Source organism: Capricornis sumatraensis, chromosome 1, assembly GCF_032405125.1.
Source record: "Capricornis sumatraensis isolate serow.1 chromosome 1, serow.2, whole genome shotgun sequence".
Lineage (NCBI taxonomy): Eukaryota > Metazoa > Chordata > Mammalia > Artiodactyla > Bovidae > Capricornis > Capricornis sumatraensis.
In genome coordinates, this window is record NC_091069.1 from 172,687,604 (window position 1) to 172,704,824 (window position 17,221).

The 17,221-nt window shown below is 38.0% G+C and overlaps 2 protein-coding genes across 5 annotated transcripts in view; one reads left to right on the forward strand and one right to left on the reverse strand.

Annotated features, from left to right (window-relative positions):
• Positions 1-3,259, reverse strand: part of IQCB1 (IQ motif containing B1) — a 40,624-nt gene extending 37,365 nt beyond the window's left edge. For 3 of the 4 annotated variants that reach the window (XM_068974095.1, XM_068974076.1, XM_068974104.1), the window contains exons 1-2: positions 3,214-3,259; positions 2,647-2,728 (exon numbers count right to left, since the gene is read on the reverse strand). The gene's annotated coding sequence lies outside the window, so the exon portion shown is untranslated. Of the gene's footprint in view, positions 1-2,646; positions 2,895-3,213 lie in introns of those variants that run through there. The other variant, XM_068974086.1, reaches the window with a different exon arrangement.
• A 232-nt stretch (positions 3,260-3,491) lies between these two features.
• The window catches only part of EAF2 (ELL associated factor 2), a 52,527-nt gene continuing 38,797 nt past the window's right edge, over positions 3,492-17,221 (forward strand). The window contains exons 1-2 of the mRNA XM_068986420.1: positions 3,492-3,632; positions 15,016-15,110. Coding sequence (XP_068842521.1) covers positions 3,527-3,632; positions 15,016-15,110 — 201 coding nt within the window. The 5' untranslated portion in view covers positions 3,492-3,526. The remainder of the gene's footprint in view (positions 3,633-15,015; positions 15,111-17,221) is intronic.

A 17,221-nucleotide genomic window follows, 5' to 3' on the forward strand; every position in this document is an offset into this window, starting at 1 on the left:
ATTTTTGGTCATAATATAGGCATCCAGAAAGCATTCCTTATTAGGTAAAATATCAATTATAAAAAAAAAACAAGTTTTGGAAATATTTTTTTAAAAAGCCTAGCACAACTCTTGGCACATAAAAGGCATACAACTTTCCAAGAAAATGGACAGAGTTAATCTCATTCTTTCCAATAGCTGTATTATGCTATGCTTCCTTCATAATAGTGCATCAAAATATATTTAAGCATCTCCTCTATTGGAAGTCATTCAGAGTGTATGCCATTATAAGGAATGCGGCAATGAATATCAAAGTACATGTCTTATGTACTCATGATAATTCTTTGTGGGATGAATTTTCCCTTCAAGTCAGATGGATGGATGGCAAGATACATATTTTTAAATTTTTTTCATTAGACAATAAACTTTCCTCTAAAATGGATGTTCCAATTTATATTTCCAGCAACAATGTTTAAAGGTGCTCATTTTACTAAGCCATTAATAGTAAATACTGTTGTATTTTGCATTTTTGTCAATTCGCTAGGTGAAAAATGGTATCATCTTGTTTTAATTTCTGTTTCTTTGATTATTAGGGAGGTTCAACGTGTTTCACGTTTACTGGTCATTTTTTTTTAAAGATATTTTCTATTTATACCCCTTAATTTTTCTATTAGCTTGTCTTACTCCTTTGTAGAAGCTTTAAGCTTTTTATACATGGATTAGACACCCTTTATCTTTTACATTGGTTGTAAACACATTTTGGCTTCCTGGGTAGCTCAAAAGGTAAAGAATCTGCCTATAATGCAGGAAACATGGGTGTGATCTCTGGGTTGGGAAGATCTCCTGGAGAAGGGCGTGGCAACTCACTCCAGTACTCTTGCCTGGAGAATTCCATGGACAGAGGAGTCTGGCAGGTTATAGTCCATGGGGTCGCAAAGAGTTGGACAGGACTGAGGGACTAACACTTTCACTTTCATAAACACTATCCTTGTCGGCCATTTATTTTTTAAAGTTTAATTACGTTTTACCAAAGATTTACAATTTTTATGTAGTCAAGTATAACAATCTCTCCCTCTATGACTTCTACCTTTGGTGTCATGCTTACAAAGGTCCTTCCTATCCTGAGCTAAAATATAATCTCCTAAATTTTTCTACATTTTTTACGATTTTGTTTTATTTGTATCTTCATTTACTTACAACTTAACCTTCAAAACATTAAGTTAGTTTTCTGAATGGTATATGATAGGAAGCTATAATAAGGTTAGATGAAATTACAGATTGGTGAAAAAAGAACAAATGCACCTAGCTTTCATAAACTCCTGAGGTAATTTATCATGAATGGATACAAGAGAAGCAACCTGTCACCTCAATATATTTTTGGATTCTATTTAGTTCATTAATCTATTTCTTCCTGGGCTAGCTAGTACAATATAGTTTATTTAAATATATGTTTAGAGAAAATTCACATTGGAAGGTAAGGTTCACAAGGGCAAAACTCATACCATTCCTGGTGGCTGCCTTCTTATCTCCTTGATACACTGCTATATTCCCAGAGGATAGACTAGTACTTGGTGGGTGGTAGGTACTTAATATTTATGTAGATTGAAAGAATGAATAAACACACAAATTTGGGGTATTCCAAAACTTCAATTTCTTGACGTCTACTTTTACCCTTGTTATATGATGGAAACTTTAGATTTCTGCTGTAAAGCCTTTTCAAAGTAAGACAGACTTATAACACTGTTCTTGATCTCTGGTTAACATAGTAAAACATTACTGAAACATTATCATCAAAACCAAACAAGCACACGGCTCTATGACAGAGGTAAGGGTCACGAAGATTTTATACAGGACAGATTCTCAGCTCACATTCAGGTTAGGAAAGAAAAGTGTCCACATACGCATACATATACATATGTAAAATAAAATATTTAATTCTATAAAATATGTTAAATGTAAAATACATGATATAGATAAGGATGAAAAACATACAGAGTCAGAAGACTGGGCTTCCATGAACAAGCTTTCTAACCTGTAAACAAAATAATAGTTCCTACCTCTTGGAATAATTTAAAATTTGGAAAAGAAGGCAGCCACCAAAGATGGCCCTAAAATGTTACTTGACAGTCAAATCTCAAAAACAATAACCTTTCAGAGAGCTTTTACTTTATGACATTGTTTTAAATGCTTTCTTGTACTACCTCATTTAATCCTCTGAAAAAGTGCAAGTTATAAGAACCATTATTTTTTTCCAAAAATTTTACTGATAAGCATACCTAACTTTGGTTCACACAAGTCACTCTGTGGAGTATGAAACTGGGGTTCAAACCCAAAGATTCTGGCTCCAGAACCTGAGCGCTTAACTACCACAGGAAACAGTCTTAGTACACTTTAAAAGAGCAGAATTTAGATAAGCAGATAGGCAGAGGCTGCCACGTTCATCTTCCTGCCTGGAAAAATATATGACAATTTGGAGAAGGTAGCAGTTAAGAAAGGGAGTTTTCAATCACCTTGAAAAGCCACCGCTGTTATAGCAACCATTTGTAAGCTTTCTCTTGGGTGCTTCTCCTCTAATACAGCATATCTGTCATCTTTACCCTTAAAGTCATCAACTTTTCAGACGGAAAAAAACAAAAGACATTATTTTTCAATAATTAATACTATTACCCTGTTGCCAGAGCAAAAGCTCTCTGGCCTTGATCTTCTGGGAATCTCTTTTTCCAGGCCGTGCCCTTAACGCCAAGGATCTCTGTGAAAAAAAGAAATGAAGACGGCAACCCAATGCAACCTAGCTGCAACTGATCCTAAATACCTGCAGTTCCTAACTCTGAATCTTTATCCCCGCTTCTTAACAACATCCCCTAAACCGCTCCCGCATCCCGGTATTAATACCACCTGGAACTTCCTTAGGAACAAAAGGCCAAATAACAACTGCTGAGGTCACAGCGTCGCCTCCAGTCAGGTCCATAGACTGCGCTCTGAGGCCACGGGCTCCTTTACTTCTGATTCTAGACCCGGCTTTGGCGCTACCAGGCCTCAGACAAGACATCAGGCCTCGCGCCCACTCTCCGCCCCTCCCCCTCCTCAGTTTCCACACCACATCTCCTCAAAAAGGCCGGTTCTGCCTCTAATAGCTCCTAAAAGCCCGGTCACTTGGTCCAGAAGCCTGTTGGTCCTGCCCTCTGGGTATCCCGGGGCCGCCTCCTTCCCCAGACGCCACTTCAAGTCGGCTACCTCATTCCCGCCTCGCGTCGCTCCACCAGAGAACTCGGCTCCCAGGGAGTACCTCAGAAGCTCGGCCTCCCGGGGGCTGCGTGCGTCGCAACGCGTGAAGCTGGCGCAGGGACCAGGAGCCTCGTGGGCAAGGGGCGGGGCGCCCTTCCCCAGGAAGCCAATCAGCGCCCAGTGGGACGGCGCTCGGCTGGCGCGGGGCGGAGTCTGTGGTGGCTGCACTGGTAGCAGCAGGCGCAGCTGGTTCAAACAGGCTGAGGTTGCAACTGGTAGTCTGCGCCAGCGGCAGAGGCAAAGTCAGAGCCGCAGGAGAAGGATGAATGGAGCAGCTGGACCTTCGCAGATTGACAGCCGCGAGCGAGTTCTCAAGTTAGGAGGCAGTTTTGAGAAGCAGCCTCGCTGCGCCTTCCACACTGTGCGCTGTGAGTGAGGACGCCCGAGGGGAAAGGGAGGATTTCTGGTTTTGGGGGTGCAGAAGCACAACCCTCTCCAAGTCGTGTTCGAACAGATCCTCTTATTCTGTGAGAGAATGGGGTGCCCTGTGCGACCCGCTGCTTTAGCCGTAAAGTGCTAGGGGGCCGGTGGAAGCAGGCAGATGGAAGCCGCAGGTGTGGGTAATTCTGAGTGGAGTGATTTAAGGGAGACTAGCAGGGCTTCCCTGGTGGCGGGAGACCTGGGTTCCATCCCTAGGTTGGGAAGATCCCTGGAGGAGGAAATAGCAACCCACTCCAGTATTCTTGCCTGGAAAATCCCCATGGACAGAGAAGCCTGGCGGACTACAGTCCATGGGATCGCAAAGAGTAGGACACGACTGAGCGACTAAGCACGACAGCAGGTAGAAAGGGACGCTATGTGGGGTAGGTCTGCAGAGGCGACTATGGATGGAGTCAGAGCTGACTGGTGGCCGATTCAGAGGTGGAAAGGAAGGTACAGTTGACCCTTGAGCCACGCAGGGGTTAGGGGTGTCGATCTCGCGCTGTGGAAAATCCACTTATTGCTGCCTCTGCCTCAGAAACCAGGGAGTCGATATACGACTCACCCGAGGTCCAGAAGCGGAAGCCGTCGGGTAGAATCAGACTGAAACTTTAGTGTTTTGATTCCATATATGTGACCTCTAATGGAACACATGCTTCTCCCATACTTCATTAATTTAAAGATCTGTAAGATGAAAATACAGGTACTCTATTTAGTGGGGGAAAATTCCGCATGTAAGTGGACCTGTGAATCTCAGCCCCGTGCGTGCGTGTTACTCAAGGAACAACTGTAGTAAGGTGACAAGTAGATGGGGGGGGGGGGGGGAAGGGAAATGGGAAGGAGAATGCCTTTAGGTTGGTAGGGAAATATTCTTTCCTGTCTTCACTTTTGGTGTCTGACTGATGGTGGTTCTTAGTGTATTTCTGGGGAAAGATTTTTGGATCATTCTTATATCTGTATCTCTTTTGGACCCCTAATTTCATTCAGTCATCTATCAAATACTAATGATCATAGTATTGAAGGGTGCACTATTAATTTATTAGAAAGCTCTTTTGTCCTCTGAAACTAGTTTTGATACATTTTCCTCTTTTATGTTGTTGAGGTAGGAAATAGAACTCTTTTGCTTTAATAGTTGGATGGTGTAGATTCCAGGAAGGAAATATAATATATTATGATTTGATATGTAAAACATTCATTCTTTGCATAATAACCCTCATAGAATTATGGAGTGGGAAGGAAACTTTGAGATCATTGAGTCATAACCTCTTATTTTTCTGTGGCAAATTTTAAAGTAGGTATTTTTTTCACTTCCTCTTACTACAGTACCCTTCCTTAGTGTCTCATCATTCCACCCTTCTCAGTCATTCTGTCGTAAGACTGTTTTAGAGATCTTTATAGTTTTTGCTCTGAAGTGTTTCATGCTTTGTTAAAACTCACATTCTCCTTAGGTTTACATAGTTGTACACAATCTGATTATGGTAACTCACAGTGAAGATAACAAGAGCCTACAGGTTTAACTCTCCAAGGATATATTTTTACATTTTATGAAAGGGTTTTATTAAGCAAAATTAATATCCAGTTGATAGAATAAATGGGGGAGTATTTGCAAACAGATCTTCAACACTGACCCTTCTTTACCACACTTTATCTAGTGAGACAGCTAGTGCTGGCTGTGCAGTTTCTCTCCTTCTTCAGTTCCATTTTCCAAAAGTATGGTAGAGTTTTATCTGGTTTCTCCACACCCTTCTCTCAAATAATATCTTCCTTCTCCTTTCCTCTTCTTTCTCAGGTTTCCAGTCATCATAGTATTAATTTTTTAAATTGTGTTTTAAGATTATACACATTTGCTGAAGACTCGATTTTCCTGACACTTGGCTATATCTTTTTAAGGGCGTAAAACCCAAATTTAAGTGAAAAAGAAATAGACTTCAAAAAGCGCTTTGCAGATCCCTTAAAGTCTTTTGTTTATAAAAGTTCTCAAAACGCTGGAATTGTGTCTTCAGAATCAGAGTATTGGATGATCCATTACAAGAATGAATATAAACAAAACAGCAACGGTAGTAACCACAATAAATCCAGGTGTTTGAATATACTTTTAATCCTGTGGAAGACATTAGAAAGGTGTTCAGCCCTTAGTTTTTTTCTTGTTGAAGCAGACAGAACCTTTCTAGATGTATTAAAATAAAACCAGTCATTAACCTTGAGGACGGGTTCACTTCCCATGTGATTCATACCCCATTAAGGACACAGAGTAAGTGATGAGACTTATTTTTAAAAAATTATGCATTTTCTTTCTAGAAATCAAAAATGTTTATTATTTTTAATTATCACTTCTGTGCATAAAGATATATTTTTTTCTGAAGGAGATTGATGGAGAACTGTTTCTATTTTTAAAAAAATATATTCATGTTTAGGCTCAGTAATGAAGTAGAACAGAAATACACACATAATAGATTAATTTCAACTTTTCTATTAACTATGTAATTTAGAAAATTCACTTTAAATTGCTGAGCTCATCTTATCTATACAATGGAGCAATAAATTCAGCATTCTCTCATTTTTTATTAAAATTATGAAATATTCTTAAATTGATAGATATGTGAAAAATACTGAAAAATATTTTCAGTATCAGTTTTACATAATGCTCAAAGCTTTCATTTATCCCCTAAATGTAAATATCTTTATAATCTTTCAAGGATTTTAACAGTTAAGGTTGTGAAATATATATTAAAAGTATTATAATTTTTAAGAATATATATTAGCATTTTTAAATAAATAAAAACCATTTATTTATTTTAAAAGTTTTTATTGAAACAAAGTTGACATATGTTAGTTTCAGGTGTCCTATATAATGACTTTATATTTGCATACATTATGAAATGATCACCACCATAAATCTAGTAACCATCTGTCCCCATACAAAGTTATAATAATATTATTGACCATGTTCCTTATGCTCAATACTTGTTTATTATGTAACTGGAGATTTGTACCTCTTAATCTCCTTCTGGGTTGGCCTAATTTATAACAAACACTCAAATCATTGTGACTTGGAAGAAAGTCAGTCAGTTCAGTTGCTCAGTCGTGTCCAACTCTTTGTGACCCCGTGAATCGCAGCACGTCAGGCCTCCCTGTCCATCACCAACTCCTGGAGTTTACCCAAACTCATGTCCACCAAGTTGGTGATGCCATCCAGCCATCTCATCCTCTGTTATCCCCTTCTCCTCCTGCCCCCAATCCCTCCCAGCATGAGGGTCTTTTCCAATGAGTCAATTCTTTGCATGAGGTGGCCAAAGTATTGGAGTTTCAGCTTCAGCATCAGGCCTTCCAATGAACACCCAGGACTGATCTCCTTTAGGATGGACTGGTTGGATCTCCTAGCAGTCCAAGGGACTCTCAAGAGTCTTCTCCAACACCACAGTTCAAAAGCATCAATTCTTCAGCACTCAGCTTTCTTCACAGTCCAACTTTCACATCCATACATGACCACTGGAAAAACCATAGCCTTGATTAAACAGACCTTTGTTGGCAAAGTATCTGTTTTTAGGTAATTGGGTAATTATGCCTGTTCAATGCACTTAGGTTTTGGAAAAACCTGGATGTGAATTCTGACCTTCACTGCCTATATATGTAATATAACTTTGGGAACATTCTCTGAGTTTTCAGTCTCAGTTTTTCAAATGTAGAATGATAATAATAGCATTTACATTTCAGAATTTCAGAATTAAATAAGATAGTATAAACAACCTAGCACAGTGTTTGGTACATGGTAGAGTATAAATAGTAGTCACTGTTATTCTTGAAGGTTATATTCAAATGTGTATGAGGAGTGCCAGTAAATGTAATTTATTTAGACTTTCAGAAAGCATTTATCAGGGCTTGGCAGTAAAACCTATCAAAAGATAGTCAGCATGTGGTAGGGAGGATGTGGGGTGCTCTATAAATGATAAACCAAATGCTTAACTGCAGATGCCTCACTGGGTAGAAGAGTTTGAGTAATAGGACTCACTAGAACAAGTGCTGAATTTGGGCTAGCACTGGTTTTGCAATTTATATCCAGATAAGTGAATAAAGATTGAAATTCCTAAGTTTTTAAATGACACCATTTTTTGCTGTCATAAAATGATGAGTTCATGGACAGTGACTGCAGGAAGACTGTGAGGCACCAAGTGGAGCCATTCCTAAAAAAGTGGTTGTTAAGCTTTGGTGTGAGCAAATATTAGAGAGGACACTAATGAACATATGATTAAAATCATATTTACAGTAATGTTCTTCTGATTAGTGTAGTATAATGGAAAGGGTATGTGTTTTGGAGTTAGTTTAATTAGTTCAAATCTTAGGAAATAAATTTATGATACTAATTGTGGGCTCCTTTGTGAAGATACTGACATTGTGTGATGCTACAGCCAAAACAGTCAAAAAGTAACAGAAAAGTATTGAAAACAAAACAGGAAATGTTTTTCTACTCTTAATGTGGTATAAGTAATTGTGTTGTAAACTTGAAGAAAATAATACAGGCGAAGGAAATCCAGAGAAAATAAACAAATGATAAAATTAGTAGTGGGGTTTCCAAACCAAGAAAAACTGAAAGAAAAAAACTTTTTAGTCTGGAATCATAGCAACTTAAACATTAGAAAACATATGCAAAGTATGACATGAGATTATTCAATAAATTCTGTAATTTTAGAGCTCTAACCCCATGAAACACAAAAGTTGCATACTTTAAAAGAAATTTATTGTGTGAGGTAAATAAAAAGATAACACTTCTTAATATAAACAAGTAAAAAGTGGAATTTATTAATTCCAACAGTAATCATTAGAAATGTAGATTCAGAGTAGTTCAGAATAGTGTTTATAGACTTATTGGTTATAAATTCCAGCTTATCATTAAGCAAAGCTACAGGTGTGTTGAGTACATTTCTGTATGTTATATGTATCTCAGATATTATAGGCATTTATTCATAGTCTTTTAAGGGCTTGTGAATCCCTTGAAATTATATAGTATTTGATATGTTTTTTCATAAATGCATTTTTATGTAAACAGGATCTATAGCTGGTCTATAATTTTCATCAGATTCCCAAAGGGACTTATGACTATTGCTCATCTCCTATCTCCAACCCCCAGACACACGCATATATACAAAAGTTCAGAGCTGTGGATCTAAGGCAAAGAAGCCATATAATATAGAAGGGTAGAGTATAATATAGAATGGTGTGGTCACTCACCTAGAGCTAGACATCCTGGAGTGTGAAGTCAAGTGGACTTAGGAAGCATTGCTACAAACAAAGCTGGTGGAGGTGATGGAATTCCAGCTGAGCTATTTCAAATCCTAAATGATGATGTTGTTAAAGTGCTGCACTCAATATGCCAGGAAATTTGGAAAACTCAGCAGTGGCCACAGGACTGGAAAAGGTCAGTTTTCATTCCAATCCCAAAGAAAGGCAATGCCAAAGAATGTTCAAACTACCATACAACTGCACTTATTTCACATACTAGTAAGAATATGCTCAAAATCTGTCAATCTAGTCTTCAGCAGTATGTGAACTGAGAACTTCCAGATACACAAGCTAGATTTAGAAAAGGAAGAAGAGCTAACATTTGTTGGATCATAGAGAAAACAAGAGAATTTCAGAAAAACATCTACTTCTGCTTCTTTGATTATGCTAAAGCCTTTGACTGTGTGGATCACAGCAAACTGGAAAATTCTTAAAGAGATCAGAATACCAAACCACCTTCTCTGTCTCTTGAGAAACCTGTATTCAGGTCAACAAGCAACAGTTAGAACCAGACATGGAACAACTAATTGGTTCTAAATTGAGAAAGGAGTACATCAAGGCTGTATATTGTCACCCTGCTTATTTAACTTATATGCAGAGTACATCATGCAAAATGCCAGACTCAGCCAGATTCATGGCCCTTAAAAGCTTATGAATAAATGCCAGACTAATGGCAGAAACTGAAGAGAAACTGAAGAGTCCGTTGATGAGGGTAAAAGAGGAGAATGTAAAAGCTGGCTTGAGACTCAACATTTAAAAAAAATTAAGATCATGGCAACTGGTTCTATCACTTCATGGCAAATAGAAGAGGAAAAAGTGAAAACTGACAGATTTTATTTTCTTGGGCTCTCAAATCACTACAGATGGTGACTGCAGCCATGAAATTAAAAGACATTTGCTCTGTGGAAGGAAAACTGCCAAACCTTGATAGAGTATTAAAAAGAAGAGATATAACTTTGCCCCAAAAGTCCATATTGTCAAAGCAATGATTTTTCCGGTAGCCATGTACAGATGTGAGTATTGGATAATAAGGAAGGCTGAGTGCTGAAAAATGGATGCTTTTGAATTGTGGTGCCGGAGAAGACTCTTGAGACTCTCTTGGATTGCCAAGAAGATCAAACCAGTCAATCCTGAAAGAAATAAACCCTGAATGTTCACTGGAAAACTGATGCTGAAGGTGAAAGTCCAATACTTAAACTTGATTCAAACAGCCACCTGATGCTGAGAAAGATGGAGTGCAAAAGGAGAAGGGGGAGACAGAGGATAGATAATTACATAGCATCACCAACTCAGTGGTTATGAATCTGAGCAAGTTCTAGGAGATAGCAGGGGACAGAGGGGCCTGGCGTGCTACAGTCCATGGGGTCACAAAAAGTCGAACACAACTTAGTGACTGAACAAGAATAATAGTGGCTTGAGTTTCTGAGTTATCTTTTACTGGCTTCATTACTTAGAGGAGTTCACCATCAGTAAAATTTGGGTGAGAATATTAAAATCAAATGTTGTTGTGAAGATCAAAAGTAATGATATATTGTAAAGAAAAAGAATCAGTTTTTAAACACCAAAATAGAGATTATAGGTTTATAGCCTACTGGCAGATTGCGACTTTACAGATGTTTTGTTTGACCCCCACAGATGTTGTTTTAACATAAATTAGTTGTAAATCCTAAAAATCAAGATCCTTTATACAAAAATATGGATTATGAGTGTCATGTTGGTTTATTTCTCTTCCTTGGTTTTTATCTCATCACAACAAAAATTTGGAACAAGGGACTAAACTCCATTCCAGGCACACCCAGGAGAGCTCACAGATATGCTACAAAAATAACCACAGAGACTATTGCAACTCCTGCACATGTACCCTTGGCACATAGTGGATACAGGCTAACCACAGGCACTTCTTCAAGTAACTTTAGGCAGCTAGGAGCCCTTTAAGTGTTCATAAATATTCTACACATACATATATCTGATCATAACAGATGAAATTATGAGAAGACATACACAACAGAGTCTGTTGTTATATAACTTGCAATTGCCAGTTGGCCTTGAGTGTATGCGCGTTTGTATTTCCTTTCCTTGACTGGTGGTTGGTACAAGCCCTGTTTTGTACTGGGCACAACAAAAAGGAGGAGACAGGAAGTATGAAAAGAGGGAAGCCAACAGGGATGAGGAAGACAGCTGCTTTGGGGTCAGCCTGCTCCCATGTCTTGGGAGTGTCTGTCTAACAGAAAATCTGTCTGCTTGAATGGAACTGAGCTATAACTTGTCTGTTGTTTTAAACCCTTTAGTCCATTGTTCCAAATTTTTGTTTTAGAGATCAGCTTGCATCCTTTTTGGATAGGCCACCCCTCATTGCTCATGCCCAACTTCTTACCTAACACCAGCTTCTCTTTTGAAAAAATCAGAAGATGACTTGACAGCAGTGAAGGAATTCTATGTCAGAATTATTATCAAACATTAATGTATACTGATGTGAATTAGTTTTAAGAGATTTCCATATCTTAGTTTTATAAACTTATTTATTTTTAATTGGAGGATAATTGCTTTACAATGATGTGTTAGTTTCTGCCATACATCAACATGAACCAGCCATAGGTAAATATATGTCTCCTCCCTCTTGAACCTCTCTCCCACCTCCCATCCCATCTCAACCCTCTAGGTTGTCACCAAGCACCAGGTTTGAGTTCTCTGTGTCATACAGCAAATTCCCACTGGCTATCTGTTTTACATATGGTAATATATATGTTTCCATGCTCCTCTCCCAATTTTTCCAACCCTCTCCTTCCCCCACTGTGTCCACAAGTCTGTTCTCTATGGCTGTGTCTCTAATGCCACAGTGCAAATAGGTTTATCAGCATCATTTTTCTAGATTCCATGTATATGTGTTAGTATACAATATTTGTTTTTCTTTTTTTGACTTATTTCACTCTGTATAACAGGCTCTAGGTTCATCTACCTCATTAGAACTGACTCAAATACATTCCTTTTTATGGCTAAGTAAATTCCCTTGTGTGTATATAAATATATCACAGTCCATTCATCTGTCCATGGACATCTAGGTTCCTTCCATGTCCTAGCTATTGTAAATAGTGCTGCAATGAACATTGCTGCTGCTGCTAAGTTGGTTCAGTCGTCTCTGACTCTGTGCAACCCCACAGATGGCAGCCCACCAGGCTCCCCCATCCCTGGGATTCTCCAGGCAAGAACACTGGAGTGGGTTGCCATTTCCTTCTCCAATGCATGAAAGTGAAAAGTGAAAGTGAAGTCGCTCAGTCGTGTCCAACTCTTAGCGACCGCGTGGACTGTAGCCCACCAGGCTCCTTCGTCCATGGGATTTTCCAGGCAAGAGTACTGGAGTGGGGTGCAATAAATTCTCTGCAATGAATATTGGGGTACATATATCTTTTTCAGTTATGGTTTTCTCAGAGTATATATGCAAGAGTGGGATTGCTGGGTCGTGTGGTAGTTCTATTCCTAGTTTTTTAAGGAATCTCCATAGTGTTCTCCATAGTGGCTACATCAATTTACATTCCCACAAATAGGGCAGGAGGGTTCCCTTTTCTCCAGACTCTATCCAGTATTTATTATTTTTAGATTTTTTGATGATGGCCATTCTGACTGGTGTGAAGTGATAACCTCATTGTAGTTTTGATGTGAACTTCTCTACTGATAAGCAATATTAAGCATGTTTTCATTGTGTGTATTAGCCATCTGTATGTCTTCTTGGAAAAACGTGTTTCAACTTTTTGATTGGGTGGTTTGTTTTTCTGTTCTTGAGCTACATGAGGTGCTTGTATATTTTGAATATTAATACTTTGTCAGTTGTTTCATTTGCTATTATTTTCTCTCATTCTGAGGATTTCACCTTTTTTATCATTTCCTTTGCTGTGCAAAAGCTTTTCAGTTTAATTAGGTCACACTTGTTTATTCTGGTTTTTATTTCCAATACTCTAGAAGGTGGTCTTAGAGGATCTGCTGTGATTTATGTCAAAGTGTTCTCTGCCTGTATTTTCCTCTAAGAGTTTTATAGTTTTTGGTCTTAATGTTTAGGTCTTTAATCTAGTTGGAGTTTCTCTTTGTGTTCTTTGAGGTTTCTAAGCTTGTTTAGTATGTAAAATACTTATATCTCAGCCCCCTAGTTCCATCTAGGTGATATATTTTAATGACATACTTTAATCCAAAATGAAAGCTTATTTAATTTCTTATGAAGTGGCAGATTTGGTTAAATTTACACATCTTTTAGTGGTGTATATATCCATGAGAAACTCAAGCTGTTAAATAAGCTTTCTTTAAAGTTTCCCCATGAATATGTGTTTGCTGCATTTTCATTCATTTCGTATTCTGCTAGCATAGCAGAATTCCTTGGTTCCCTGTTGGCTCAGAAGTTAAAGAATCTACCTGCAATGCTGGAGACCAGGGTTCGTTCCCTGGGTTGGGAAGATTCCCTGGAGAAGGAGATGGCTACCCACTCCAGTATTCTTGCCTGGAGAATTCCATGGACAGAGGAGCCTGGTGGGCTACAGTCCATGGATCACAAAGAGTCGGACACGACTGAGCGACTAACTCTCTCACTTTTCCACAGGACAGTAGACAAGCGGTAGTAGGAGACCAAGGTGGTTTAAGAAGAATTTAGGGGAAAACAAAAACCTGAACATAACAAACTGTGGAAAGCTCTTAAAGAGATGGAAATGCCAGACCGTCTGACCTGTCTCCTGAGAAACCTGTGTGCGGGTCAAGAAGCAACAGTTAGAACCCTGTATGGAGCAACTGATTGGTTCAAGATTGAGAAGGGAGTACAACAGGGCTGTCTGCTGTCGATCTGTTTGTTTAACCTATACACTGAGCACATCATGAAAAATGGCAGGCTGGATGAGTTACAAGCTGGAACCAAGATAGGTAGGAGAAACATCAATAACCCAGATATGTGGATGATACCACTCTAATAGCAGAAAGCAAAGGGAACTAAAGAGCCTCTTGATGAGGGTGAAGGAGGAGAGTGAAAGAGCTGGCTTAAAACTAAATATTAGAAAAAGTAAGATCATGGCATCTGGCCCCATTACTTCATGGCAAATAGAAGTGGAAAAGGGGGACGTATTGCAACAGATTTCCTCTTGTTGGGCTCTAAAATCACTGTGGATGGTGACTGCATCCATTAAATCAGAGGACAGTTTCTTCTTGGCTGGAAGGCTATGACAAACCTAGACAGTATGTTGAAAAGCAGAGACGGTACTCTGCCAACAAAAGTCTGTATAGTCAAGGCTATGATCTTCCTGGTGGTCATGTACAGTTGTGAGATTTGGACCGTAAAGAAGGCCAAAGAATTGATGCCTTCGAACTATGGTGCTAGAGAAGACTCCTGAGAGCCCCTTGGATTGCAAGGATATCAAGTCAATCTTGAGGGAAATCAGACCTGAATACTCATTGGAAGGACTGATGCTGAAGCTGAAACTCCAGTATTTTGGTCATCTGATATGAACAGCCGACTCATTGGAGAAGTCTCTGATACTGGGAAAAACTGAGGGGAAGGAGAAGAGGGCTTCATAGGATGACGTGGCTGGTAAGCGTCACCATTGCAATGGACATGAACTTGGGCAAACTTTGGGATATGGTGAGGGGCAGGGAGACCTGGCGTGTTGCAGTCCATGGCGTTGCAAAGAGTCAGACATGACTGGGCGACTGAACAACAACAAAAACCTGAAAGTTGAAAATGTTCTACTGACAATTGGTTTTAGCAAATTGTGAAGACACTGACAGTATTTCATTTTTAGCAGTGGAACATCTTAGTTTGGATCATCTTGATATAAACAGATTCTAAGGGATCATGATGTTGAGGAATACTGTTTTAGAGTGTAGTTATTTCTTTTTTTTCTCAGAGTTATATATACAGAAAAACTGGATTGTATTCTATTTATTTTTAATATCAAGACACTTCTAATCCATTTTAATTACTGGCTGCTGGAAAATGATTTATCACTCTGAAACATGCTCATTTTTTGATATCCACATATTCAGGTATTCCATCTTATAAAAATCTGTATCTGTATGTTTTTTTAGATGACTTCAAACCTGCCTCTATTGACACTTCTTGTGAAGGAGAACTTGAAGTCGGCAAAGGTGAACAGGTGACAATTACTTTACCAAATATAGAAGTGAGTATATATATTAATATTTAAACTGAAGAGATTTTTAATAGAATTTTTACTAAATTTAAATGAAAATAATTGCACAGTTAATATAGTGATGATCAATTAAAGTAATTAATAAATACAGCAAAGCAAAAAATCTTAAACTATCTTAAATAAAACAATCTTGAAAATGCTTGAAACGTTAAACTTTACTTTGTAATTTCCAAGAACTATCTTATTAAATGATGTGAAACAATTAGAGATCTAAACATATTTATTAAATCACTATTATGAACCAGATTTTGTACTACAAACTAGGAATAATAACATATCCTCTGCCACCTAGTCCTAATCTGTTATAGCAGACAGGCACATGAACATCTAGTGCTATAGATTAGAGCACTGATAAAATTCTGTTTAAGCACATGAACATAATTAAATGCTCTGCCTGGTAGAATCTTGAAAGCCTTCACAAAGCAGATCTATTTGGGCCAAGACTTAAAGGACAAGTGGAGTCTCACCAGTTATAAGAGGAAAAAATATTCTAGGCAAAAGGAACAATATGTGAAATGTTTCTGTGGAGAAAGGACTAGAATTTTGTGACTAAATGAATACATGTAGTAAATTACAGAATGATGAAAAATGATTGATATGAGACTGGAAAGGTAGATTGGAATCAGATTATAGAGAATCTTTTAGTTGTAATATAGAATTTGAAGTTTATCCCATAGGTATTAGAGAACCATTAGAGGTTTTAGAGTTCTCCTGATGGCTCAGTGGGTAAAGACTGAGCCTGCAAATCAGAAGTCACAGGAGACAAGGGTTCAGTTCCTGGATCGGGAAGATCCCCTAAAGAAGGGAATGGCAACCCTCTCCAGTATTCTTGCCTGGAAAATTCCATGGACAGAGCATAGGTGGCAAAGAGTCTGAGCATGAGTTAGTCATGACTGAGTGACTAACACTTAACTTTCAGAGGTCTTTAAGCAGAGAAATAACATGGTTAGATTTGTGCTTTAGGACTGATTTTAGCAATAACTTAATTAGGGAATGGGTTGGTAAAGAGAGATACTAAATCAGGGGGCCTTTACCAAAAGTTTTGCCCATTTCAAAAATCTTCAGATGTTATCAAATACTGTTTATATTGTATGCTCTAGTTTTCTCAATCCTTGAGTTAGAAATTTCTCAGCATTCAGTGTTTCTTTTATACTCACTTGATCTATTCTCAAAGAAAACCAAGATTGTAAATTTATAGTTTAACATAGAAAACACCAGACTTTCTGAGATTTTTTTTCCTTTGTCTTGTTTAATTTTTGTGATAGGAGTGGTTTTGTGCTAGTTCATCCACATTCTCTTATATACAATTATGAAATGGCTTGTCATGGTTAGAGATATAGCCAGTAAGCTCTCTATCCTCTATCCAGCCTTCCATCTTTTTCTTTTTATCAGCCAACACTATATATTGAGACCTCATTTTTATGTCAGACTGTATCAGTTGGTGCCTTTGAAGTTTTCCCTAATGTTAATTAAATTCATGGGGGCATTTTATTTTTCTCATATGCTCCCTTAGAAACTGAAGGAAATGAAAAATAGAGTTCAGTGTGAAACAGTGTAGATAAGTAAGGCTTTGCATTACTCTGTTATTTAAAAGTATTCAGATTCTGGTGTCTCTAAAATAGTTAGGAAATTAAGTACCCAGTAATCTAAGGCTTTTTTTGCTTTGTGAGGTTTACTAAAGAAAAACCTAAATTTAAAATTTATTGAAAAACATCAGGTGTATTTTCCCACATAATTTGTTGAAAATTTATTGAAAAACGTCAGGTGGTTTTTCCCACAGCACAGCAAAAAAAAAAAAAAAAAAAAAAAAAAAGAGGTAGACTAGATGTGGTAGGTGTCCTAAAAAAACATTATCATTTAATGAGAAAGATAGGAGATAATTGATTAAAGTTTCATAATGTAAGGACCATCATAAAGGTATACACAGAATATTATGGGAGTACAAAGAAGGGATCATTCAGCCTGGAGAGGGAAAGGAGACATTGGGAATGCTGTCTTAAAAGATGAGTTGAAATTACCCAGGTGAAAGAAAGAGAGAAGGACTTCTTAGGCATAAAGAAAGATATGGGCTACAACAAAGC